Source organism: Natator depressus, chromosome 9 (genome assembly GCF_965152275.1).
Source record: "Natator depressus isolate rNatDep1 chromosome 9, rNatDep2.hap1, whole genome shotgun sequence".
Classification (NCBI taxonomy): Eukaryota; Metazoa; Chordata; order Testudines; family Cheloniidae; genus Natator; species Natator depressus.
This window is the reverse complement of record NC_134242.1, coordinates 3,474,310-3,499,993: the sequence shown is the minus strand read 5'-3', so window position 1 is coordinate 3,499,993 and position 25,684 is coordinate 3,474,310. Positions and strand designations below refer to the sequence as shown.

Below are 25,684 nucleotides of genomic sequence, written 5' to 3'. Positions count from 1 at the left end.
TATCCCCATTCTGCAGGTGGGGAACTGGCACACCGCGAGGCTAAGTGACTTACTCAAGGTCCCACAGGAAGTCTGTGCTGGAGAAAATCAAACCCAGGTCAGCGTCCTAACCATTCGGCCCTCCTTAGTGCATTAGATTGCACCAGGTATCAGGTCTCTCCTTCACTAACTGCTTCCCATTAACACTGCTCAGTGCACTCAGTGTGTTTTTTCAGGAATAAAGTATAAACCTGGTCAGCAAAAATCCCACCCTCCGATGAGTTTGTTTCCCCACTGGCATCTCCTCTTTCCCTTGTTACGATTATGAGCAAGTGGTTTTGTTTAAAGGGGATGGGGGGGAGGGGAGGGAATGAAAAGATTACACTGTCCCATACTCGGTCCCCTCAGTAATTCACTTGGCCCTGCCCCCTGGCATGGGCTTCAACAGAGGCTAAGTGGGACACTGCTTTGCAGGGACGCGTTGCTAAAATATTAGGAGCATGTCACTGTCCCAACTGCCTCACCAGTGCTCCTCAGCCCCTGACCTAGGCTGGATTTGAATTGGCTGCCTAGAGGTGAATGGGTCTTTTTTAGCTATTTATTTTCACTCTCACTGAATTGCAAATGGCTATAGGGATTTTAAGAAAAATCAATATCTAAACGACATCAGATCTGCCTTCTCGCAGAGACATTGGGCCCAATCCAAAACCCATCTGAGCTTCAGCGGAAGTTGGAACAGACCCCAAGTATGGAAAAGCTCAGTCCTAAAAGGAGGAATGAGTGAAAGAGAGGATTGTAACAGACGCAGCTTTAACAATAGCCATTGCTGTCTTGTGTCTGCTATAAAGTATGGAAATTATAGACACGCTCCAAGGAGAAATGGATGCACGGTTTAAAAAAAAAAAAAGTCAGCTTTGCTTCTCAGCTCTGGTCTCAAACACTTGGGTTTTGTCTACACGGGGATTTTAGCCAGTCAGGCAGTTCTGCTGCTGCAAATCCCTAGATGGTTTATACCAGTGCAGCTTTCCTCAGAGTGCCCTGAACTAGCGGAAATCAAGCTACATGAGTGTAAACTGTGTCTTTGCTAGGGGTTTCAGAGTAGCAGACGTGTTAGTCTGTATCCGCAAAAAGAACAGGAGGACTTGTGGCACCTTCGAGACTAACACATTTATTTGAGCATAAGCTTTCGTGAGCTACAGCATCCGATGAAGTGAGCTGATGCATCCGATGAAGTGAGCTGTAGCTCACGAAAGCTTATGCTCAAATAAATGTGTTAGTCTCGAAGGTGCCCCAAGTCCTCCTGTTCTTTTTACTAGGGGTTGACACTGGTGTAGCTCCACGATTGGCTCCAATTCCAGTGGAGAAGACGCCTTAGCTATTGAAAACTGTCTGTGTAGGCCTGGGTGCGGAGCTGGAGATGTAGCAACATGCGTGGGGTTTGGTGATGATTGCACAGCAGAGAGTGGGGGGAAAGTGACGTTTCATGGTTCTTGAAATGGGACATTGTGACACTTGGGAACTTTTCTTCGCTGATGTCTGGATGAGTGACTTGCTGGGTCAATGGGTGGGCAGAGAATTAGAGAGATTTGTGAAGTGTCAACGTAGGGGGTAGGCAGGAGACAGGTTTCTGTCCCACCAGAATGTCTGAGATTTTAAAAAAGAATTCCTAGCCCAAATTAGGAAGAAAAAATGAATTATTGATTTTTATGCTACATTTTCATGAACTGACAAAATGAAAAAAATTTCAGTTCAGGTCAATCAAAATGCTTTGTTCTGATAATTTCAAAATGTTTCATTTCAATTTATAAGAACAGCCATACTGGGTCGGATCAATGATCCATAGAATATCAGGGTTGGAAGGGACCTCAGAAGGTCATCTAGTCCAACCCCCTTGCTCAAAGTAGGACCAATCCCCAATTTTTGCCCCAGATCCCTAAATGGCCCCCTCAAGGATTGAACTCACAACCCTGGGTTTAGCAGGCCAATGCTCAAACCACTGAGCTATCCCTGGTCCCCTGGTCCTGTTGTCCAATAGTGTCTGGTGCCAGATGCTTCCGAAGGAGCGAACCGAACAGGGCAATTATCGAGTGATCCATCCCCTGTCGTCCAGTTCCAGTGTCTGGCAGTCAGAGGCTTAGGGACACTGAGAACGTGGGGTTCATCCCTGACCACCTTGGCTAATAGCTATTGATGGACCTATCCTCCATGTCCATGGATTTTGATCTTTTTTTCCCCCTGTTTTTCATCAGAAGCAGAAGATGGCCATGATGGCATTACCTGCCCCCAAGGCAGATTTCCTTCTAACTCCCAATAGTTAGAGATTGGCTTAAGAGGAGGGTTTATATCTACTCTGGCTTGTGCCGGTTTCCTACCGGTGTAGCTCCATTGAATCGGTGGAGTTACTCCTCACTCTCGCTGGCGTATGTGGGATCAGAACTTTAATTTCTTGGGTGGGGAAAAGGGAGTCAACTTCTCTGACTATCTTAGGTACTTATAAGGCCCTATTTCCATAGAATTTGAGTGCCTCACAATCTGTAATGTATTTCTTACATCTGGGCAGGAGCTGGATTTTCCATTTGATGGGAAATAGGATGAGCAAAATATTTTTGCATTCCAAAACAAAAGCAAAAATTTCAAACTTGCCCATGAGATGAAATTCCCCCATGTTCAATACAACCGAAATGTTTCACTCTGATTTTGACATTTAAAATAAAATAGAATGTAAAATGAAAGAATTTTCAAGACAAAAATTCCTGCCCACCTCTAGTATTTATCCTCCCATTGGTCCTGCTTATTTATCCCCATTGTACAGAGGGAAACTGAGGCACGTAGGTTAAGTGACTCACCTGGGGTCACGCAGGAAGTCACACAGGAAGCAGGGAAATGAACCCAAGTCTTCCAAATCCTACGCTAGTTTCCTGAGTACTGTACCATCCTTTCAGTGGCGATAGGCAATTGATTTGGACCTTCATCAGGGCCTTTTAGTCTTAATGTGTCACTAGATCACTGTCTCGCTGCTTCTTCCATGTCACTGATGGCACAGGGCCAGATTCTGGGCTTAATTCATGCTGGGTGTAACTCCACTGGCCGTAGTATAGTCACAGCAGGGGTGGATTTGATTTTCAGACGAGATGCATGTGTTTTTCTAAGGGCAAAATTCAGCCTACCTCGTTGGCTGGCATGACTGCCTCTGAGATTACGGTACTCTGTGTGTACTGGAGTGACCGGTGTATTCAGTATTAGATTGTTGTGGCTATTCCCCCTATTGCATTCTTAAAAGCTTCCTGCAAAGGGAGACTTTAATGAACATCCAGCTTCCCAGAGAGGGAATGTTGGGGTCTGAAAACCCACAGCGCCTGCTATTGCTCATGCTCTCAGCACAGTCCAGTGAGACGTTAGGCTGCTCTGAAGAGCTCTCCATGGAACGTGCAAACTCTCCACACTGATGATTTGCTTCCTGGGAGATGTGTGCGGAAACACTGAGAAACTCTAACAAATGGCTGTGTCATTCAATGCCAAAATCGCCTCCAGAAGAGTGATCTGGTCAGAAAGAAACTGCAGTAAATCCCAGCGAAATGGAGCCCAGATGGTTTATGCTACAGTTATTCCCTCCATTGTTCGATTTACTCCTGCAGATATTGAAAAGCAAGAATATGTCCTTAAGGGCTGAAGGACCTTTTCCCAGCTTCCATTAGTGCATTTATCTTTTTCTTTGCAGCTGTTTTTGTTGACTGTCCCTTTCCCCCCTCTTTGGTTCTCTTGGTTTCTTTGCTTTAATTATATTTTTTCCTGTATCCCTTGAATGACAGGATCAAAAAATCCGAACTTAGCAACCAGCCATAGAATTGTAGGACTTTAAGGGACCTCAGGAGGTCATCTAGTCCAGTCCCTTGCACTCAGGCAGGACTAAGTATTATCTGACCATTCCTGACAGGTGTTTGTCTAACCTGCTCTTAAAAATCACCAATGATGGAGATTCCACAAACTCCGTAGGCAAATTATTCCAGTGCTTAACCACTCTGATAGTTAGGAAGTTTTTCCTAATGTCCAACCTGAACCTCCCCTGCTGTAATCTAAACCCACTGCTTCTTGTCAGTCTTCAACCCTTGTCCTGTGCAAGGTGTGGGCCTGGTTCTCCAGAGGAGCAGAGCCCTGAGTGTGTTATCTGTAAAGGGTGAGAGAGACCTCCTCTGACGAAGAGAAAAATGGAACCCTTTCCTCCTCCCGCACAGTGCTGTGCAGAGGCTGTGCCGGCCACTAGAAGTCATCCATTGGGGAAGGCATCTATGAAGTGATGGGTCTCTGGCCAGGATGCCCCTCCAGCCTGCCCAATTGCAGGGAGCCCCGGCGAGTACATGGCATACACCCCTGTGTGCGCCCCTCCAGATGTCTGGTCCCTCTGCAGAGAGCCAGTTGCTATGGGGCACCTGAGAACAAAAGGGAGAAAGGGTAGTTTTGTCCTCCGGGCAAACAAATGGAGCAGAGCCTTGCTAACTGGAGTGCAGGGGTGGAGCCGGGAGAGCGCCTAGCCTACATCTATCACCCGTTCAGCGGAATCCTCTAGCCCAGTGCCCACCTGGAGCCCTCCAGGTACATCCAGGCAGTACAGGACAGCGCAAGCTGTCCTTGTTGTTAGTCTCAGCAGGGAGGCCAGAGACTGAACTTGCCTCTCACCCCAAGAGGTCAGCTCCTTTCTGGCCTGGCTTGAGGTGCACTGGTGGGGAAGGATAGCCCAGGGTAACCTTGGGCGTGGGAGACCCAGGCTTAGTTCCCTGCTCTGCCCTCGCCTCCTGGTTTGACTTGTCTTTCTGTGCCTCATTTGTTCCACCTCCCAGGGGTGCCATGAGGATGAACATATGGGATCCCACGGTGACGGGAGCCCGATAAGTACCATAGCGAGATATGTGCATCGCAGCAGCCTGTGCCGTGCTGCCCATCGTCTTCCTCCAGGGCTGCTTTCCCCAAGGACCAAATTCAAAGGGGAGAAATGCAAGCCGATAAAGGGATGGAACCAATTACTCGCCACACTGGGCACACCGGCTCAATCCGTCTTGCTAGCTTTCCCACATCTGCAGCCCTCCTCTGGGGTGGAGAGTATTAACGTCCCATCAAAGGCAGTGGGAGCTGGGAGTGCTCAGAGCTACTCAGCGCCTTGCAGGATTGATCCTGGAGGGAACTGCAGGGAGAAAGCAACGTGCCGAACCTGCTCCTGCCATTTGGGGGCTATTTTCCCCCCTGAAGTGTTCCATTAACTTTAATGGCCCTCTCAGCCGGAGCACTTAGTGGGATGTCTGAGGGGAGCTTTCGTTCCGCGTGCAGTCACATGGCTTCTCCGCAGAAAGTAAAAACCTGTCAGGTCTTTATAGGGGCTCAAGGACAGAAAGGGCAGAGGCAGCGTAGTGGAAAATACAGGCTTGTTCTCCTTTAGAATGGGCGCAGGACCTTTGGAAAGAAAATGCTGCAGTTACATAGGATGGTATTTTTTGCCCTGGTGTTGGATACGTTGGAAAGCAGAGAGCGATTCTGGGTGGGGAATGAGAACTCCAGGTAACAAGGCGTGTACAGAGAGCAGAGTAGCATCCTCTGGAATTTGCAGAACTCCCGTTACCTTTAGTGGGGCAAGCTCCGGCAGTAAGTGCCGGCTTAGACTGGGCATTACGGGCCTGTGCCATTGTTCCTAGGGGTCCGGCTCTTCATTGTGAGTGTGCCCTGCAAAGAACGACTCCCCTCCGTCGCCCTGTGCGTCCCATTGCACTTTGTTAAATGGCAGAGCAGCCCAGGCTGTGATCGGATGAGTCCCAGTCCAGGAATGGAGAAGTAGCTGTAATCCGACACGCTCTGTGTCTGTCGGTCTCCAATGATAAGATCTGTGGAGTGCCTGGAATGAACCAAACTGCACTGCTCTGGATAATGCAACTGGGAGGAAGTTGCAGAAACACTGGATTTCATACTAAAATAACAAACAGACAAACAAAAATTATCAGGGCCAGTTTGTGCAGCCCTTAGGGGACCACCTTGCTCTTGGGAGTAAAGTCCCATTGGCTTTAGTGGGATTTTTGGGGAGAGCAAGTCCTCATCTGCACAGCTAAAGGATGCAAAAAAGAGCCCATTGAGATTATGGCTGAATTCATGTCACCATGGGCGAGAGTATAGCTGCCCAGCTGTTGGCCAAACTCAGCCCTGGGGTAAGCAGGAGAAGCTCCCCTAAAGCCACTGATTGTGCTTGTGTACACCCAGGCTGACTTTGTCCTGGTTTGCGTAACTGGGGAGTGAGTGGCTTCAATGAAAAGTAGGGAAGAGGGCTCATTTGTGGATTTATTTTGAAGAGAAAACAGGGAAGACTTTGCTGCTCACAGAGTGGACTCTGCAGACGCAAGACAACACACAAGGTGCTGTGACGTCATCGTCAGATCTGACAACAGCCGTACGGTGCGAGAACTTTGCCCCCAGTTCTGATTAAGTGTATCGCCATTCCCAGCTCCAGTCCTCTGTGCTGTCAGCTCTCTGTTCCCAACTGAGCAGTCACAACCTCTCTCTTTCCTCCGTCTGACCGGCCTAAAAGAAGACAAATAAAGAGGTGTTTTATTGTCCGTGAGGGAGGCTGGCAGGTAGCAGAGCTGGTGTTTATTTTTTAGCCCTGGAGCTGTTCTGAATGACTCAGGCAGGTATTTACGGGGCAGCAATGCAGGATTAGGCTATCAGATGGCATTTCATTTTGGATGACAGAAATGTCACGAGTAGACCAGGTCTCTTCATTTTTATTGAGGCCTGGTAATTGGCTCCCAGAGGAAGAAAACAGCTCATGAAAAACAAACACAAATGCCTGGATTGTCAGGTTTCTACTGATCTCTAGTGCTCAGACTCTGGGGACTATCCTGGTACCTGCCAGCAGGAATTGCCTCCCTGCATGTTTAGAGACAGCCAACGAGAAATGAGAGTAGGACCTCATTTGTCATGAGTCCTTGCAATGCCCCCCAGGACTGGCTAGGGACCATCAGTAGGACCCTAGTGCTCTGTAACTCTAGAGCCAAGCACATTCAACGCAAACCTGCCTTACAGTGAAAGGTTTAAGAAGCTCAGTCTGTTTAATAAGAGAAGGTGAAGAGGTGATTGATCTTAGTGCTACATGGGGAGTCTTCTGAGAGTAGAAGGCTCTCTAGCGGACGAAAGCAGAACAGAATCCAATGGCTGGAAGTTGGAGCTAGATAATTTCAGGCTCGAGATAAGGTGCATGTTTTTTAACAGTGAGCGTAATTAACTCTTGTGACAATGTACCTAGGGATGTGGTGGAGTCTCCATCACTTGGAGTCTTTAACTGACGATTGAATGTCAAACATGCCCTAGCTCAACCACAAGATATGGGCTAGATGCAGAAATTACTGGGTGAAATTCTTTGGCTTGTGTTATACAGGAGGTCAGCTAGATGATCACAATGGTCCTTTCTGGCCTTACAATCTATGGATCTTTGCTGTTTTTTCTGAGGGGCCGGAGATGGATAACCCGTTCTTCCTCATCTCCCTCCTCATCCCTTCTGTAAGCAAAATGATCCCGATCCGACCTTCCCAACTCCACTTCCTGAGACCCAGAAGATGGTCCCTCTCCCAGGGGGGAAACAACCTTACACTCCTTGCCCCATCATCCGGCCTGTTCCTTGCTAGCCTGCTTCCTGGTGTGACTGGCCCCCACCAACCTCCCTCCACTTAATCCAAAATCAGGCGAGGTTTGGGGAGAAGCAGCAGGCTGGGAAGGCAGGGTGCTTTGGGGAAGCTTGCTGGGGAAAAAGGAGGGAGCGTTCCTGGGGCAGATGAGGGTGCTTGGTGGGAGAAGGGGTGGGCAGGGAGTCATCCCTCCAAGAGCCCTGACCTTAACACACACGAAAGTGGCTGCATAAGGGCTCGTTGCTTAGATGAGAGTCCCTGTAGGCTCCTGCAGTTGTTCATTAAGCGCTGTATAGCAGGCAGCGAAGGGCTGTGCTGTTGCATTGCTTTAGTCTCCGTTATTAGCCACTGGAGCAGGGCTTTTTGCCAGACCAGCCGTTCAGTACCATCATGGCTAGGTGGCTTTGCATTCGCAGCCCGGCAGCTGCCTGCTGCCCTTTGCTTGGGACTGCAGAGAAGCGCGGGATTCTTGCATATTTCCCTCTGCTGCTAGGAGAGGCTGGCCCGGCAAGGGGAAGCATCATGACAAATCATATTAAGTGCAGGTGTCTCAAGTTGGAACCTTAAACCCATGGCCCGGTTTGCAGAGTTGTTAAGCGCACACAGCTCCCACTGGTGGCTGAACCTTGCTGCCTAGAGCTCCGTGCTCCTAGAGATTGCCCCTACTGACACACACAGCTATCTCAGATTCTTTGATCAGCCTTGCCTTAGCCACTTCAGTTGTCTGCCTGCCATCATGATCTCCTGGCACCTGGGAATGTCGAACGAAGCCTTCAGTCCCACTAATTAGAGCATCTACTAAATGTCAGCTTTCATAACCTGCAGCTTCTGTTCAGCATGCTGGGAAGGCCTGGAGCTGCAGGGAACTCTGTTTTGCAATGGCCAAGAGGATTTGTGAGAGCAGAATGCCAAATGTCAGATGCATAGGTTGGCTCACATTCCTGTGCCCTGAACCTGCACCAGCTGTTCACACCAAGGGATTGGTCACCTACTGGCAGTCCACAGAGGTCCAGCACTGTGGTTTTGGAGCCAAGGCTCAAGACTTCTCTTACTTCCCGTGCTGTATGCGTGCAGCTGGCAGATGTCCATGGTATCTGTGTGTAGACACTACCTCTGAATATTACACTGAGCTGAAATGGTTGAACTTGAGATCTGACTTCCACTGTCTAACTATACTTTTGGGCTTAGGTGCCTCATGCTCCCATGGTGTCTCTATGTAAACTTTTAAAAAAGCCTTAAAATCAAATTCAGAGGTGCTGGAAGGTGCCAGAACAAAACTGCCACGGACAAAACTGCCCTTCAATGAGAAAAGAGTTCAGAAATAACTGGAACTTCTTTGTGTGTGTTTGTATTGCAGGATGAAGGTGTGCTGCCCCTTGCTGGTTACTTTATGGCTGTGCTTGGCCACCCTCAGCAGCAGCTCAGGTAAGAGAGCTGTCAACTTTTGTTTTAGGAAATGCCAGGCAGTGTATTAGGTTCCACTCTTCCAACTCAGGACAGGAAGCACAAACTCATCTCTGGGCCTTTGAACTCAGCAGGGATGGATTTATTGCTTAAAAATAGTTGTTGTTTTTTTATATTCCTGGATGCAATGGCCATCTGGGCATCTGAGAGAGCTTTGCAAACACAAGCTTCACAACACTCTGGTCATTAACATTATCATTTTACAGCTGGTAAAACAGACTCAGTGGGGGTGGGAAATGACTTGCCCGAGATCATGTAGTGAGCCAGGCAGGGCCGGGAATTGAACCCGAGAATCTTTCCCTCCTGTTTGGATCCGGAACATGAGATTCTGGCCATTGAATTCTGACTCACGTCTCAGTCATGGCTGCTGAGAATGGAACTTCTTGAATGGGCCAAGTTCGCATGCCAGCTTCATTGAGTCATGTTCCTAGCAGAAAATATGTTGTAATCCTCACAGGCGTCTGGCTCGCATTCAGCTGGGCTGCTCATGAAGGGGGGGATTGTATCTGTATCGGCCCCAGGCTTCCTATCTGGGGCGAAGGAGAGATGTCATGATTTACAGAAGGAAAATGGAAAGGGGCTGGGGAGCAAGCTCTATTAGGGAAAACGCATTGAAGAATGAACATTCCAGGCGGCCAGTGGAGGCTCAGTATGTCCCTCATCGGCATTGGCCTCATTGCACCATTTACCGAGCCTGCGCTTGGATAAACCCCCCCGGAATCCCTAAATCAGGCCCCCTCCCTTGCCCAGTGGAGCTGTACTGGCTCTGGTGGGTCCTGAGAGCTCCATGCCCCCGGTAGGTGGGAAACCGGGTCGGATTCACTCTTCCGTGCATTTCTCCTGTGGAATCAAAACTGCCCTGTCTACCATGTAGACAATCTCCCCTTCCATTTCAGGTAGGGTGCTGCTCCCTGGCAGTGCTCCAGAAAGCATTACCGCAGCATTTCACGCCGCCACTCACTGCGGTGACGAACCTGGGAAGCCCAAGCCAGTGAGCAAAATCCAATTCCCCACGGTGCCGTGGTTTGTAGCTCCTGGTGGGAAGCCCAAGCCAGTGAGCAAAATCCAATTCCCCACGGTGCCGTGGTTTGTAGCTCCTGGCCTGTTGCCTCTGCAGGTGTTGCTGGGTTTGTTCGGGCTTTTGCTAAAATGAGGACCTCAGAAGCGGGTGCTATGAGGTGGGGCAGTATGATCTACTGCTTAGAATATGGGACTGGGAGCCAGGAATGCAGGGTTCTGTGCCCAGCTCTGCCCCTGACTTGCTCTGTACCCTTAGGGAGGACACTTAAGTCCAAATTTTCAAAGAAGTGTCCACTAATTTTAGTGTTTCAGCTGTTGGGTGCCCTCCTTGGGACCCCGGGCCTACTGTGAAAAGGGGTTGAGAATCCATAGCTCCCCTGGGCTCTGCCTTAAAAGGGAGTTAACCGCTGTCAGGAAGGGACACACTTTGGTGTCTATGGATGGAAGCACGATATACCGTGGGCCAGATTCTGCTCTCAGTTCATTGGTGTCAATCCAGAGTAACTTGTCTGAGGCCAGTGGAGTTACTCAGATTGTCACTAGTTTAGGTGAGATCAGAATCTGACCAGATAATGGCCATCATAACCCATTCTGCACTGTAAAATACTGGCTGTTTTGTGTTTGAGTACCACTTTCCCTTATTCGCTCCTGATCATTGTTTTACAGATTTGACTCTGATTTTACTGCAAGATCCATTTGTATCTCTTACCTTCCCAGGCTGCCTTCATATTCTTCACAGTCTTTCAACCTTAGTGAAGGGTAGAGGATTGGGAGAAAATCATTGTCAGTTTTACTGTTGTGGGGAACTAGAAAGGACTGGTTAAGAGCCTGTAATGCTGCCAGCAGAGACGGGGAAGCCTCGTCCTGAGCTCTGATCGTTTAAAGTATCTGTCTAGAGTTGAGGAATAAATGCTGTCCAAAAAGTAACCTTCACTGCCATTCGGCATCATGCATATGTAGGAAATCGCTTCCCTTTCCTTACCTGTCAAACAGGCCGGGCGATCGAGTGAAATGAGCACAGCCGTGCAAGCCAGGGATGCTTGGGCCCAAGTTCTGTGCAGCTTTACACCCTAAAGGGAGTCGTAAGTTAGTATGGAATCAGTGTAAATTGTTTGGCCTCTCTCTGTGCCAGATTCTGCTCTCAGGACCTGATCCGGTTCCCTCTGAAATCAGTTTCAAAACTCCAGTTGACTTGAATGGTGCAGAATTGAGACCTTCAGTGTACCAGTGTAAATCCACTGTAACTCATCTGCTTTCAGTGGAACAGAGACCAGAAGTAGGCCCCGTGGGTCAAATTCATCCCCAGTGTAACCTCCTACCAGGGATCAATTTAGCCTAATGGTGGGCAACCTTTGGCCCGTCAGGGTAATCCGCTGGCAGGCCGCCAGGCAGTTGGTTTACATTTGCACGGCTGCCTGCAACTCCCAGTGGCCGCAGTTCGCCGTTCCCAGCCAGTGGGAGCTGCGGGAAGTGGTGCAGGCCGCAGGTGCCCACCACTGATTTAGCCTGTCTGTCTCCCGCTCCGTAGAATGGGTGCGTAGTTACTTGTGGCCAGGGATAATCTGAGGGTTAATAAATTACTGTCTGTGAAACACTTTGAAGAGGCAAAGCTTTGGATCCATTCTCAGGAAATACCGCTACACAACTGTTACTCGAATGATGGGGTTCCGGTGATCTTATTTCTCCTATGGGTGGTGACAGCCCCAGAAGCCCAGAGCTTGCATATTTTAGGGTGTAAAGTAACAAGAAAAATAGATGGAAATGTCTTGTGTTTTTTTTTTAAATGAACAACTGCCCCCCAATGCCCTCTGCCCCCCACTCCCGTCTTCTAATATTTCCTGCCTTGCCCCTCCTCCTCCATTCCCCTGTCTGTTGCAATTGCTGGCCAGCTCAGGTATGTTTTTATGACCTGCTACGCCATTTTTAAGCACAGTTCTGGAGCTGCTTTCATCTCCAAGGTTTATTTATGATGCTTTGAGGTTAGGTTGTTCCCCACCCAACTTTTAAAGTGAAGTTATGCTGGGGAAAGATGCCTGATTCACGCCCCTGGGGGGAACCGGAAGGTCTAGCTGCAAAGCAGGTAGAGCAGTAAGCTACCACCACGTTGTACTTACCAATGTGCATCAACCCCGAGCTGTCAGGATTCCTTCTGCAGACAAGAGAGGAGTTCAGTCTCTATGTCCAATCAGGGGGAGCCAACTGCTGGGGTGGGGGGAGGATATTTTTATATTTTTGTGTGCATGATGTGAATGTCTGTCGGCCAGGAGAAGGGAGGAGCCCATTTCACTTAGGTCACTGATCCGAGGTTAGATGGTTGCTTTCGGTCTCTCCTCACATGAATCAGATTTGAACTGGCGGCCTGTTTGAGTCAAGCTCCATAGCATATTATCCGAGTCACCTAATCTTCCCCCATCCCTGGTTTAGTTTTGTGGAATAAACCAAAATTGTAAGACAGAGTGGCCGGGGTGACGCTTTGAGACCAGCCAGCAACCTCCATGTCTCACATCTCTTTTGGGTGTTTTGTTTCTGTTCGGCTCAGCTGTTGACTGAAAACCTGTTAGTCGCAGTTTGAGGTCCCATCGAGATGTAACTGGATTTTGGCGGCCAGGGGTGGTAGCTGCAGTAGCCTTGTCAAAATGTATAAGCTAAGCAGGGCTGCACTTGCATGAGGTGTCCAGGGAAACCCCAGCATGCTGCTGCCTGGTGTCACAGGCATTGGGCTGTGTGAGACAGGAGCTTACAGAGAAGCTGTGGGAAAATGAGGATCCCGAGATCACCAAATACCAGGCATGTTTACAACAAGGAGGTGCGTTACCCCTGCTTTCCTGGCCAAGTCATTATACCTTGACTACCTAGTGCAAGTGCAATTGGCCACGGTATTCTTCACTTCCTGTCTTCAACTGGTGTGGCTGGGTGCACATAGCTGCTGTGTTCCACTCCAGAGGTGGCTGCATTTCAGCCTTGGAGGAATGAACATAAAGCCCTTAGGGGTCCCTCAGGATGATAAACAAGTTATTTCTGAGGCAGGGAAGAACTGCTCTCCATGTTTCATGAAGGAGAAAGTGGGGCACAGAGAGGTGAAGTAACTTGCCCAAGGTTACACAATGAGTCCGCGGCAGAGCTGGGAACTGAACTCGGATCCCCTAGGTCTCAGTCCGGTTTCTTAGCGCGCTGAAGTGATGTGTCAGTATCAGATTATCTCCATGTACACCGAGGCTGAGCGCTTTGCACTGGTTTTTCAAGCCACCTTTTTTTACAGGTTGTTTTGTTGCGCTCTCCGCCACACCAGGAGCTAACCAGCAAGTACTGCTCTGCTCTCGTCCATGTGTCAATTTCCTCACTGAAGTGGGTGGGAAAGTGGCGACTTACTTGTTTTCCTCAGGCTTAAAAGCCTCTCACACCCTATTTTTATTATGTTGGTCTCAGTTTAAAAATGTGGAGCCTGCCAGAAAACACAGAAGGTTTTCTTAGGGCCACTTGCATGCCTTACAATAAACACTGTATTCATGTTTACCTGTTTTACAAATGGGGAAACTGAGGCACTGAGTGGGGAAGCGATTTGCTCAGGGTCACCCAGCCAGCCAGTGGCAGAGCCATGAATAGAACCTAGGTCCCCAGAGTCTCAGTGCAGTGCCCTAGCCACTTACTGTGCGTGTAGCTATCTGATGAAATTTGGGCGCATGTGCATGCATGGGTACTTCTGTCGGTGTGTTGTGCACGTGTGTGGGGAGGAGATGGGCTCTGTGTCCGTAGGGAGCCTTCCTAATGAGGGAGTGGGGAGTGTTGTGAACAAAGCTGCCAAAGATTTCCAGAATGTTTATTTTCTATTTTCCGGGGGTTGAGCGACACCGTTATTTTCCCTCCTTCCCCAGCACTTTCCTTTGTGCATAGCGGAAACCCCCAGCTTTGCTCAGCTTCTGAGCAGGGTCCCGGCTCCTTGCTAAGCCTCCTCACCCGTTATACAGCCAGGCTGAGCAAGAGGGCAGGTATTTAAAGCAAGAGATCAAAGATGATAATACAGCAATCTCCCTGCGTGTGAGGTCGGTGCTGTAACACCCACAATCCGGGCCATTCAAAGTTAACTCCCCTCCCCGATAGGAGCTGGTTTTCCCTGTGCATCAGAGAAGTACTGTGGAAGGAGGGAGTCCTCCCGTCTCATCCTTATCTCAAGGAACATTGAATTCTGTGCAGTGGCCTTAGAGTGACCTTTGTCTCTGCTCTCCAGCCTCCTGTGTCAGAGGTGGATCCTTTGCTCCTGACACACCAGGTGGAACAAGTTTGCCCACCTCCCTGCACCTCGCTTGCTCCACATCCCTTTCCCATGCAGGACTGTAAACCAGCCTCTCCCCTGGGGCCTACAGCCTCTGAACAGCTAGTTCCACACACTGGTGTTTACTGATGCTGGCTTTCCATGCCCTGTCTCCTTCTCTTTGTCTCCCATCCCACTTCTCCTTTCCCCTTCTGCATGCATTATTCCTCTTGCTGACACATTGAGATAGGTTGGTGGTTTAGGGCATTGGACTGGGGCTCAGAAGATCTGGGTCTAATTCCAGTCTCTCTCATGAATGTGCTGCGTGACCTTTGGCAAGTCACGTAGTCTCTCGGGACCTGGGTTCCGCCAGCTCTATAATGGGTATAACAACACGTATCTCATCCATCCTTTGTCAATTCAGATTTTAGCTCTTCAGGACCTGGACTGTCTCTTCCTGTGTGTTTGTAGAGCACCAGGCTCAGTGGGGCTTCAGTCTTGAGTCTGCAGCAGTACAAATTAATGCTAATAATAGTGATCCTTGCATGCATTATTTTAAAATTAAATTGTATTGGCATCTCCAGGGTGAGTATCCATGGACTGAAATAGAGTTTCATCAGCTCTCTCTGTTAGGCATCTTTAATCATATAATCATAGAACTGGAAGGGGCCTAGAGAGGTCATCTAGCCCAGACCCCTGCACTCGGGCAGGACTAAGTATTATCTAGACCATCCCTGACAGGTGTTTGTCTAACCTGCTCTTAAAAATCCCCAATGATGGAGATTCCACAACCTCCCTAGGCAATTTATTCCAGTGCTTAACCACCCTGACAGGAAGTTTTTCCTAATGTCCAACCTAAACCGCCCTTGCTGCAATTTAAGCCCATTGCTTCTTGTCCTATCCTCAGAGGTTAAGAACAACAATTTTTCTCCCTCCTCCTTGTAACAACCTTTTATGTACTTGAAAACTGTTACCATGTCCCCCCTCAGCCGTATCTTCTCCAGACTAAACAAAGCCAGTTCTTTCAATCTTTCCTCAGAGGTCATGTTTTCTAGACCTTTAATCATTGTTGTTGCTCTTCTCTGGACTTTCTCCAATTTGTCCACATCCTTCCTGAAATGTGGCCCTCAGAACTGGACACAATACTCCAGCTGAGGCCTAATCAGCATGGAGTAGCGCAGAAGAATTACTTCTCATGTCTTGCTTACAACACTCCTGCTAATACATCCCAGAATGATGTTTGCTTTTTTTGTAACAGTGTTACAGTGTTGACTCATATTTAGCTTGTGATCCACTATCACCCCCAGATCCCTTTCCACAGTACTCCTTCGCAGGCCGTCATTTCCCATTCTGTACGTGTGCAACTGATTGTTCCTTCCTTCCTTTTTATTTGTCCTTATTGAAGTTCATCCTATTTACTTCAGACCATTTCTCCAGTTTGTCCAGATCATTTTGAATTTTAATCCTGTCTTCCAAAGCACTTGCAACCCCTCCCAGCTTGGTATCATCTGCAAACTTCATACGTATACTCCCTATGCCATTATCTAAATCACTGATGAAGAAATTGAACAGAACCTTACCTAGAACTGATTCCTGTGGGACCCCACTCGTTATGCCCTTCCAGCATGACTGTGAACCACTGATACCTACTCTCTGGGAACGATTTTCCAACCAGTTATGCTCCCACCTTATAGTAGCTCCATCTAGGTTGTATTTCCCTAATTTGTTTATGAGAAGGTCATGCAAGGCAGTATCAAAAGCCTTACTAAAGTCCAGATATACCACATCTACCGCTTCCCCCCTATCCACAAGGCTTGTTACCCTGTCAAGGAAAACTATCAGGTAGGTTTGACACGATTTGTTCTTGACAATGAGCCCATTGCTATGATATCTGAGGATCTGTCTATGCAGCAAATTAAAACCCATGGCTGGCCCGTGCCAGCCCACTTGGGCTCGCGGGGCTTGGGTTGCTGGGCTGTTTCATTGCTGTGTAGACTCCCAGGCTCGGCCTGGAGCCTGAGCTCTGGGAGCCTCCCACCCTGCAGGATCCTACAGCCTGGCCTCGAGCCCAAGCCCAGAAGTCTACACAGGTCCTTCAGACCACAGAGCGAATGTGGATTCCACCTAGCTTACCCCCAACGGGTCTAATTTGTGCAGGGAATGTTTCAGAGACAGGCAACTGCCTGTGCCAGGACGGTGAAAGCCCGAGCCCAAGGGAGTGTGAGCCCCTGTGGCTCCATTGACTTCAGTGGAGCTCTGCCAGCTGAGGTTTGCACCCTGAGTTCTGGCAGGTTCTCGTGCACTGATCCCCGAAGCCCTCCTTGGTGTCATTGTTCTGCTCAGGATATGTGGCACTGTATAGTATGGATGATTTAGTTGGTGTTGGTCCTGCTTTGAGTAGGGGGTTGGGCTAGATGACCTCCTGAGGTCCCTTCCAACCCTGATATTCTGTGATTCTATCCCATCAGTATTGAGAATGAAATCCTTTGTGTTGTGGAAGGATATTCACGGGACTTGAAACGTCCAGGGAAGGACGAAATGCCCTTGTCACTGGTTGAGACCGACTTCGCCAACTGAAGTGTTATGCGCTTGCTGGCATCGGCAGCAAATACGTTTCTGAACTTCTAATGCAGCCTAGTGGATTGGGGAGTGGGAGAGGTGCAGCAGGGAGCTGGCACACAAAACACTGCTGAATGCAAACACATCAAGATCAGTTTCCAGCACAGATTAAATCTCCCCACATCCTGGGCAAATGATACAACCAGCTCTCTCCAAGCCTGACAAACCCAGCTGGTCTGAATCGTTCTGCGACAGCACCGGGCTAGTCACTGCAGCAAAGGGCATTATCAGCATTGGGAATCATAGAATCATAGAATATCAGGGTTGGAAGGGACCTCAGGAGGTCATCTAGTCCCACCCCCTGCTCAAAGCAAGACCGAAAAGCGCCACTGAACAGCTGAAGAGGAAGAAATGGCTTTCGTGTGCGTGAGAGATCACTTCACATGTCCTCCGAGACAAAACCCAACCTCTCAGGCACAAGGCACCCACTGTGGAAAATCTAAATGCAGATCAGCCTGTGGGTGATGGCCGCATGGCTGCATCCTTTCACAGCAGCCTGAGCCAGGTAGGAGGGTGTTGAGGGGAGCCTGTCTCATGCCCTGAAAGGTTTATATGTCCGATACAACGCTTGTTTCTGCCGTCCAAGTTGAGATTGACGGTCCTTGGCTTTCCTTCCTGCGCTATTGGGGCGTTATCGAGATTTATGGAGCCACGAGGGCTGGGGAGCAGTCAGCCTCTCTATGTTCACAAGTGAGGTAAAGCCAGACCCCTGCTTTGTGGAGTAGGGTGTAGCCGTCCTTTATCAGCATGGCTGTCTGCTGCATTTCGAGTTAGTTCACTGAGGTTTGGAGCCGACCTTCTCCAAATTGGGATTCCTCAGCATGTCTTGACTCCTGAATCTGTGACAGCCTTCCTAACCTGTCAGGAAAATTTAGTCAGCCCCACTAACACATCTCCGTGCCCCCCGGTTACCATAGTGACTGACAGTCACGGAAAACCACAATTCTCTTTTACGTGGCCATCCACCAAGACCAACCCCCCACCACACCGTGGGCAGTGCTGACTTGGGAGCTCTTCCAAAGTACAAAGGATTGTTCAGGATTGCGGAGTTCATTGGCCTTGAGCCCAGAACTTCAGTATTGCCATTTTTAAGTAGGTTTCTTTTCCCCTCTGGCCCTGCCATGTGAAGAAATAAAGACAACTGACACTTACCCAGCCCAAGGGGACACAGTGAAGTCAGTGGCAGATGGAGCGCAGATGAGAACGAACCCCAGGGAGCCCTCATGTACGGTCCCCTGATCTAATCCCAAAACATCACTCCCTGGTCACAATCCCTTCTCTTAATGGGAAGCAGAGAATGGGATGAGGCTTTAGGCTTTCTTTGTGAAAATAAATGCCCCTAAAGCAAATAGCATAAAGCTTCATCATGCATTTCGCAGTCAGTCACTGACCGAGCAGTCTGCTTTGTTAACAACTCTGAAGTCCTGACCTTGTATAAATCAAGTAGCCTGGACCTCATGGTTCTAAGTAGCTTATCAATGTATTGGTCACAGTTGGCCTTGTCCATGATGTATTTGTCCCATTCAGCTTTGACCGTGATGCTGGTTAGCCAATGTTTTGGACTTACAGGATGAGGTTTTCAGTAGCACTCAGCATTGGCCTGACTGTTTCCAGGGAAGTCCCACAGAAGTTTTACCACAGATTTCACGAGAAGCAGCGTTAGGCCAATGCTGTGTGCTTCTGAAAACACCAGCCAGAGAGTTTAAAGGGAAATAATTTTTAAAAATCTATTTTCACTTTTCACTCTTTATGCCGTTTGCTATCTGCACTCTGAAGAATGACATGACACCGCTCAGCTTGGCTTCCTGTTGACAGTCCATTTTGCTAGGTTTCTCCCACTGGTTTGGGTTTCTCACATTCCAAGGGAATACACATTCAGTTTTCATTGACATTTTTAGAATCCCAGGAAAAACATTTCTATTCAGATTGGGCCAGATTCTTCAATTCTTACATTTAAGTAGCACTTAGTTATGCAAGCTACTGTTGCTCAGTGCAAGGGTTGCGAAGTCTGTCCCATTAGGTTGTGTTAGCTCTGCTTTTCTCCTTGTTTTTAAATGTCAGTTTTGGGCCAAAATACTTTCCACTGTCCCTTTGAGGAGGAGGATGTGCCAGAAGAGCCTGATCCCTGGAAGGCAATGGGAGACAGCAGGATTGGCCCAAAGAAAATAGGTCTGAGGACTCTGGTTTTCTGTCTAGCAACGCTCCTCTGATCTCTGCACATGTGAGAGGCTCTGTGGTAAATCCCCTCCCATGTGTATTGTCATGGTATCTGACTGCACTGCTGCATCTGACTTGGTTTTCTGTGTGACTCACTGTGGTTTTCTGGGTTAGCATGACTAGGAGGCTTTGCACGACCTGACACCTCCCACCAGACACAGCCCTGTTTTCCATATGTGTGCAGGGCCTGCCCGCTAGGCAGGATGTGTTGTCACACCGCTAGCCTCTCTCGGCTCGCAGAGGAGAATTAGGAAAGACAGTGGTTAGCCAGCGCAATGGCTTTGGGGTTCACTTGCATTCCGTGTCCCTTTTATTAAGTAACTTCCATGCTGAGGCAAACGCGGGAAAAGATGCCTGTTAAAGAACAATTAACCTTTCGCCTGTGCTTTGCCTTTATTTCTTTGTTATTGAGGAAGATGAATGTGGGTTTGCTCTGCAGCTTTCCTCCTCCCAGCCCAGCTTCTGCCTCTGGCAGACCCTGTAGTGAGCCCCCCGTGATCCCGCTTTATGACGTGTGTGGCCATGGGAATGCAGCTCAGGGCTCCGTTTCTTTTCCCATGCTGCTTCCTAGTCTGGAGCACCTTCCCCAGAGAAGTACGATGTGCCTTCTCCCATGCCAGGTCCTCCCGCTGTTCCACCCGCAGCCTTGCCCCCCTGTTTCCTTGCCTACACTATAATAGAAACAGGTCGCTGTGTAGATGGCGGCACAATGCCACTGAATTCTGCAGCAACAGCCCTTAAGTCCTGTGGCAATGTTAACCGATTCTACCGCCGTGAAATACCCTACGTTCCCGGCCCCTGCCGCCCCACACAAACGCGCACACAGCTGTGGCATATAGTTCATCAGGGAGCCATTTTCAGGTAGGATTTCTCTCCATGCTGTCCGGGAAGCCTGGCTCTACCCACTCGCGTCCTGTGATGTTGCCCTGGCAGGGACGCATATCTTGGGGAATTGTAGGAAGAACAGCAAGAAGAAGCCAGGTTTCCAGGTGCCTAGTACTCTGAAGGCAGCATCCCCAGCTCTGTCTCTAATGACGCCGCTAGACACGTTGATTTCAGTGGGAGCAGGAGCGTGCGCAGCTCTTCTTTTCTGCCCACGTGAAAGCTAAGGTGTCTCTTCCTTCTGGCCCTAGAGCGCTGTGATGACTGGGGAGTGGACACCATGAAACAAATCCAGGTCTACGACGGGGAACCAGCTAGGATCAAATGCCCGCTCTTCGAGGCCTTCTTAAAATACAACTACAGTACAGCCCATTCGGCTGGCTTAACCCTGATCTGGTACTGGATTGGGCAGGACCGGGACCTGGAGGAGCCAATCAACTTCCGTCTCCCAGACAATCGGATCAGTAAGGAAAAAGACACCCTTTGGTTCCGGCCTGCCCTTCTCAACGACACTGGGAATTATACCTGCATGCTCAGGTAAGCAGCGCAGTAGGGCGGAGGGCGTCAGACTGTAGGGCACACAAATGCCTTTTATATAACAAGAAAATTGTGTTGCTCGCTTAATATCTTGTATCACATAAGAATTAATGGTGAAAATGTGACACGTACAAGAATTCTCAGTGCCAAGCCCATTTATATTATAATAATGCTTAGCACCTTGCAGACGTTAATGCACATACCTCTCCGTGCTAACTGCGAGTGTCCACGGGGAGAATACTGGCAAAATCCACATGCCCTCTCCAGTAAGGAGCAATCTCTATATAGAAGTGGAGATGGCTTCAGAGGCAGGGTAATATGTCAACTGGATGCTGATTTGCCAAAGTTTCCTGACACCCCAAAAGAGTTCCAGGGAATTAAAAACAGCTCCAGGTGCAGGAGAAAATGAATGTAGCATCCCCAAAGCAACAAAGAGGAGATCTCAGTCTGTCTTCCTCTTTCACGTCTTAGCCCCCGTTGTTTTCATTACGTTGGTAAAGGATGGTGCAGTACGTGAGTTGTCTTTGCATGGGGAAAACAGTCTTTAGGTTTTTCTAATGCACTGTGCGGCTGCTGTGTCTGTCTCAGTGTGTCTGTCTGGAGTTTTCCTACATGCAAATACGACAATAGAGGCTGGATCTATCTCATCGGAGCCGTCATTTCTGTGACCCAAACTGTGACTTTTAATTTCATTTCATTCATAATGCCACATGAATAAACTAGACCAAGCTAATCGTGTTTCCTCCTCTGTGCTTAGAAACACAACCTATTGCAGCAAGGTCGCGTTTCCCCTGGAGGTTGTTCAGAAAGACCAAACTTCTTGCGTCAGCCAATCAATAAAACCTACTGAAGAGCTGTTCTATTTGGAGCATACTAACGAGAAGATCATTTGTCCAGATATTGATGGCTTTTATCCTCCCAGCGTAACGCCAACTGTCAACTGGTACAGGGTAAGAAAGGGAGTAGCGGGGCTAAGAACCAGGAAGCCAAATTCTACCCCCAAACTCCCTGATGCAACTCCACTGAAGTTACTGGAGCTGCTGCCTCGATCTTGCTCCCTTTGAAGTCAGCAGTGAAACGTCCCTTGCTGGCACTGACGCAGGGTTGGGGCCTAGATTAATCAGACTGGGACTTTTCAGCTTGGAAGAGACTACTAAGGGGGGATATGATTGAGGTCTATAAAATCATGACTGGTGTGGAGAAGGTAAATAAGGAAGTGTTATTTACTCCCTCACATAACACAGGAACTAGGGGTCACCAAATGAAATTAATAGGCGGCAGGTTTAAAACAAACAAAAGGAAGTATTTCTTCACACAATGCACAGTCAACCTGTGGAACTCCTTGCCAGAGGATGTTGTGAAGGCCAAGACTATAACACGGTTCAAGAAAGAACTAGATAAATTCATAGAGGATAGGTCCATCAATGGCTATTAGCCAGGGTGGGTAGGGATGGTATCCCTAGCCTCTGTTTGCCAGAAGCTGGGAATGGGCATCAGGGGATGGATCACTTGCTGATTATCTGTTCTGTTCATTCCCTCTGGGGCACCAGGCATTGGCCACTGTTGGAAGACAGGACACTGGGCTAGATGGACCTTTGGTCTGACCCAGTATGGCCGTTCTTATGTTCTAATAAGGAAGAGTTTAGTCTCAAGGTGGCCTTCTGGAGAGGGCAGTAGACTGAGACTCAGGAAATCTTGGTTCAGTTCCTGGGCTGTTGAATGACCTTGGGCAGGTCACATGCCCGCTCTGGGCCTCAGTTTCTCCATCTATAAAATAGGGCTAGCCATACTGACCTCCTTTGTAAAGCGCCTTGACATCGATGGCTGAATTATTACTATTAGGTGAAGAGGTTGGAAAGTGATGAGTGATTTTTGGGGGGCCCGACCGGAGGTACCACCTGAAAATTAGGCCCCTTTCTGGTGTCTGCAGTTGGGTGCTCCTCACTTTTGAAAATCTTGATGTCTCCTTTGAGGTTTTCGAGATTCTGCTTGCCCTGGCTAGTGACAGACATAGCAGTGTCCAGCTCTGTTCCTGGCAGGGCTAGGTGACACAGTGGTAAGAACGTTAGGGGCTGGGCTACACTTTCCTGCATGCTAAGCCAGTGGTGAGAAAATCCCCTAGGTAGGCTCAGTGGAGATGCAGCCACACAGGGCGGGGAGGCTAAAATCGCTGATGTTTTGTACAGCAGTTTGAGATTCGTAGATGGAAGGTGTCGCAGGTGTGCAGCTGTATCTGGTCTAACTAAAACCCTTCGTTCTGGGCCAAGAGGAGTAGCTTCATATTGGTGGTTTAAATGACTAATTTGTATCATCCATTGATGGTCAAATATCGACAATCAATTAGCAGAATGAAACAAAGAGTGCCATTTAAATCATTTTCCAGGCAGCAAGCCATAAAAGCCACTTTGCCTAGTAAAAGCCATTAACAATGGTATATTACCTCTGTCTTCAGCTGTCACATTAAGATAAATCTGAGTTGGAAATGCACTTGAAAAATGTACAAATCTTTGGCTTTTATGACAGTCAAGTTATCATCAGCCTATTTAGAGGATATAAACCTTTCTGAAAAGGAGCCTGTAACTTGGCACTTGGGACAGGTTTCCTGCTTTTTCTGACAGAGGAAGGCTTATTAAGGTTCCTGTACTGTGGATTTCTTTTGGTCAGTTGCTCATTTTGGGTCAAATCCTCAGCTGACATCAAGTAGCATAGTCCCATTGAGAGCAAAAGTGCTATGCCAGCTGAAGATGTCAGTTTGCAATTTGGTGTCAGTTTGTAAATAGAGTTAAGTTTACTTCTTGTCCTTTTTTTTTACTTCCATGTCTTTCTTTCTTCTGGGACCCTCACCCATTGCTAAGAGCTCTTTCTCTTTATAGAACCTGATAAGTTAGAGATGGAATAAACCTACGAGGGTCATCTACTCTTATCGCCTTACCTTTTCAAGATTATTCCTTGCAGTACCTACACTCACTTTCATAGAGAGAAAGAAGAGGAAAAACCCAACACACGAGAGGGAGCGGTGGAGACAAAATTTTGTTGCAGTTTTGTTGGTGCCCAGATACTCCAGCGATTAAAAGCATTGGAAGTGCAAAGATGGTTAAGGTTTTACTTGCCAGCGTTTCCTTGTAAATGTTTCCACAGCCCCATAGCTCTCGTTATGGGACTTTCCCCCTGATCTCCAGCCAGAGGTTTTCCTTTTTAATTTCATCCCATTATACCCCTTGGTACTGAGCTAAATAATTCTTCTCCTTTCTTGATGTTTATACCCTCTAAATAACCTGTAGATAGTTAAGTCTCCCCTTTGTTCACTGCTTAGCTAAGCTGTGTGCATTTATGGGCTGATTTCCAGAGGTGCTGAGCACCTGCAGATCCAGCTGGCTTTAGTGGGTGCTCAGCACCTTTGAAAATCTGAAAATCACAGCCTAAAAGAGCCTAATGGCCCAAGGAGTTGAAGGGATGTTATGGCAGGAGACACCAGCTGGTGCTGTTACAGTCTCACCTGTTAGCTCTCTTACAGTGTGAGCAGCAGACAGTCCGAAGACACGCTGTATGGTTAGTTTTGTGATGTGGAGTCTTTGGGGGAGTGGTTATAAACAGTAAGGGAGTTTGCTGTCTGTCTTAATCTCTCTAATTCTTGAGGCGGAGTTGCTCTCTGGGAACTGGGCATTGGCTGATATTTCTGAAAGAGGGGATTTGCCTGCGGGCTGCATGTGGCATTCTCTGTTCCAGCACAGGTGCCTCTATTGTGTAAAAAGAAGTTAAAGAAAGGCAGTACCATCAGTGATCTCTCCATCAATGGGAAACTGACCTGAAGAGCCTCAACAACTCATACCGCTTGGAAAAGCGGCGAAGAGGAATGAGACATACAGTTCAATGGGAGCTGGGTGCCTGATTCCTTCCAGTTCCTTTCACTATCCCAGCCTTAATCTTTCCTGAAAAGTAACTCGCTCCATCTGGGGAAACCGAGGCACGGGGTGGACAATTGTGCCCCTCACCTTATTGGACTCATGAGATTTTGATGCTGTAGAACCTAGACCTTAGCCTGAACTGAATCGAAATCCAAATACTGCCTCCTAGGCTTATTCCAACCAGAGCAGAGCTTTAGATTTTTATAGAGGGATTGAAAACAAGTTTCTGAATTTTAGTTCCAAAAGCGTGTTTTGCTGTCTGCTTCTAGAACTGCGTGTTGGTGAAAGGCTTCCACGACCGATATCCCGAGGGCCCAACGCTCATCATTGGCATTGTCCGCAGCGTGTACAAAGGGAACTACACCTGCATTGTGAGCTACAAGGAGAACGGAAGGACCTACAACCTCACCAGAACCATAAGGATGAAGGTAGTAGGTAAGGAGGATAAAAAACCATACAGAATTGTAGCAGCAGAGAGGAAAAGTTCTGGAGAAGGCTCTTGCGGGCTCGATCAGTGACTGACTATTGGTCCCACCTCTGACTCCTTGGCGTAAATGAATTAATTAATCTGCCACCGCCAGGTATTTCAGTTTGCTGGGGTCAGCCTCCCCTGGCATGTGAATGCCCAGGACACATCTCCGGCAGGGTGAGTCGTGTGAGTGAGGATGAGATGATCTGGGTTGGCCTCTGCTGGCATTGCCCCGTCACGGTTGTGTGTTACAGGTTAAAGTCTGTCTGTGGTGATCTCAACTCACTATTAGAAATAGTGTCTCGTTTTCCCAGTGGCTGCTGTGTGTTTCCTGCCTTCTCTCAGGCGGTCTATTTTAAAACTAGCAGGCTCATCTGTTCAGACTATAGGATCTTCAGGGCAGAGGCTGTCTCTTCAGAGCTGCCTACAGTGTGCCCAGCACACACATGGTGCTATGCAAGTGACAGAGAATGCTCCATGTGGCAGCAAACACTGTGCAGAGTGTAAAAACCTGGTAAACATGAGAACATGCTTGTGTCACGTGGTAACAGCTGCTCACTGAGGGCATGGTAGGAGGAGAGAATACTGTTGGCAGGAAAAACCAGTTTTTGTTGGTTTTTTGTTTTTTTTTTTTTTTTTTAAAGAGCAGCAGTAGAAAAATCTGTGTGATAGGCTGAACTGTAGG

The 25,684-nt window shown here is 48.3% G+C and overlaps 1 protein-coding gene across 5 annotated transcripts in view; it reads left to right on the top strand.

Annotated features, from left to right (window-relative positions):
• IL1RAP (interleukin 1 receptor accessory protein) overlaps positions 1-25,684 on the top strand; it is a 66,550-nt gene that overhangs the window by 9,698 nt on the left and 31,168 nt on the right. For all 5 annotated transcript variants that reach the window (XM_074963347.1, XM_074963345.1, XM_074963344.1 and 2 more), the window contains exons 2-5: positions 8,995-9,062; positions 20,340-20,625; positions 21,383-21,575; positions 24,800-24,965. In XM_074963347.1, coding sequence (XP_074819448.1) covers positions 8,996-9,062; positions 20,340-20,625; positions 21,383-21,575; positions 24,800-24,965 — 712 coding nt within the window. In that variant the 5' untranslated portion in view covers position 8,995. The remainder of the gene's footprint in view (positions 1-8,994; positions 9,063-20,339; positions 20,626-21,382; positions 21,576-24,799; positions 24,966-25,684) is intronic.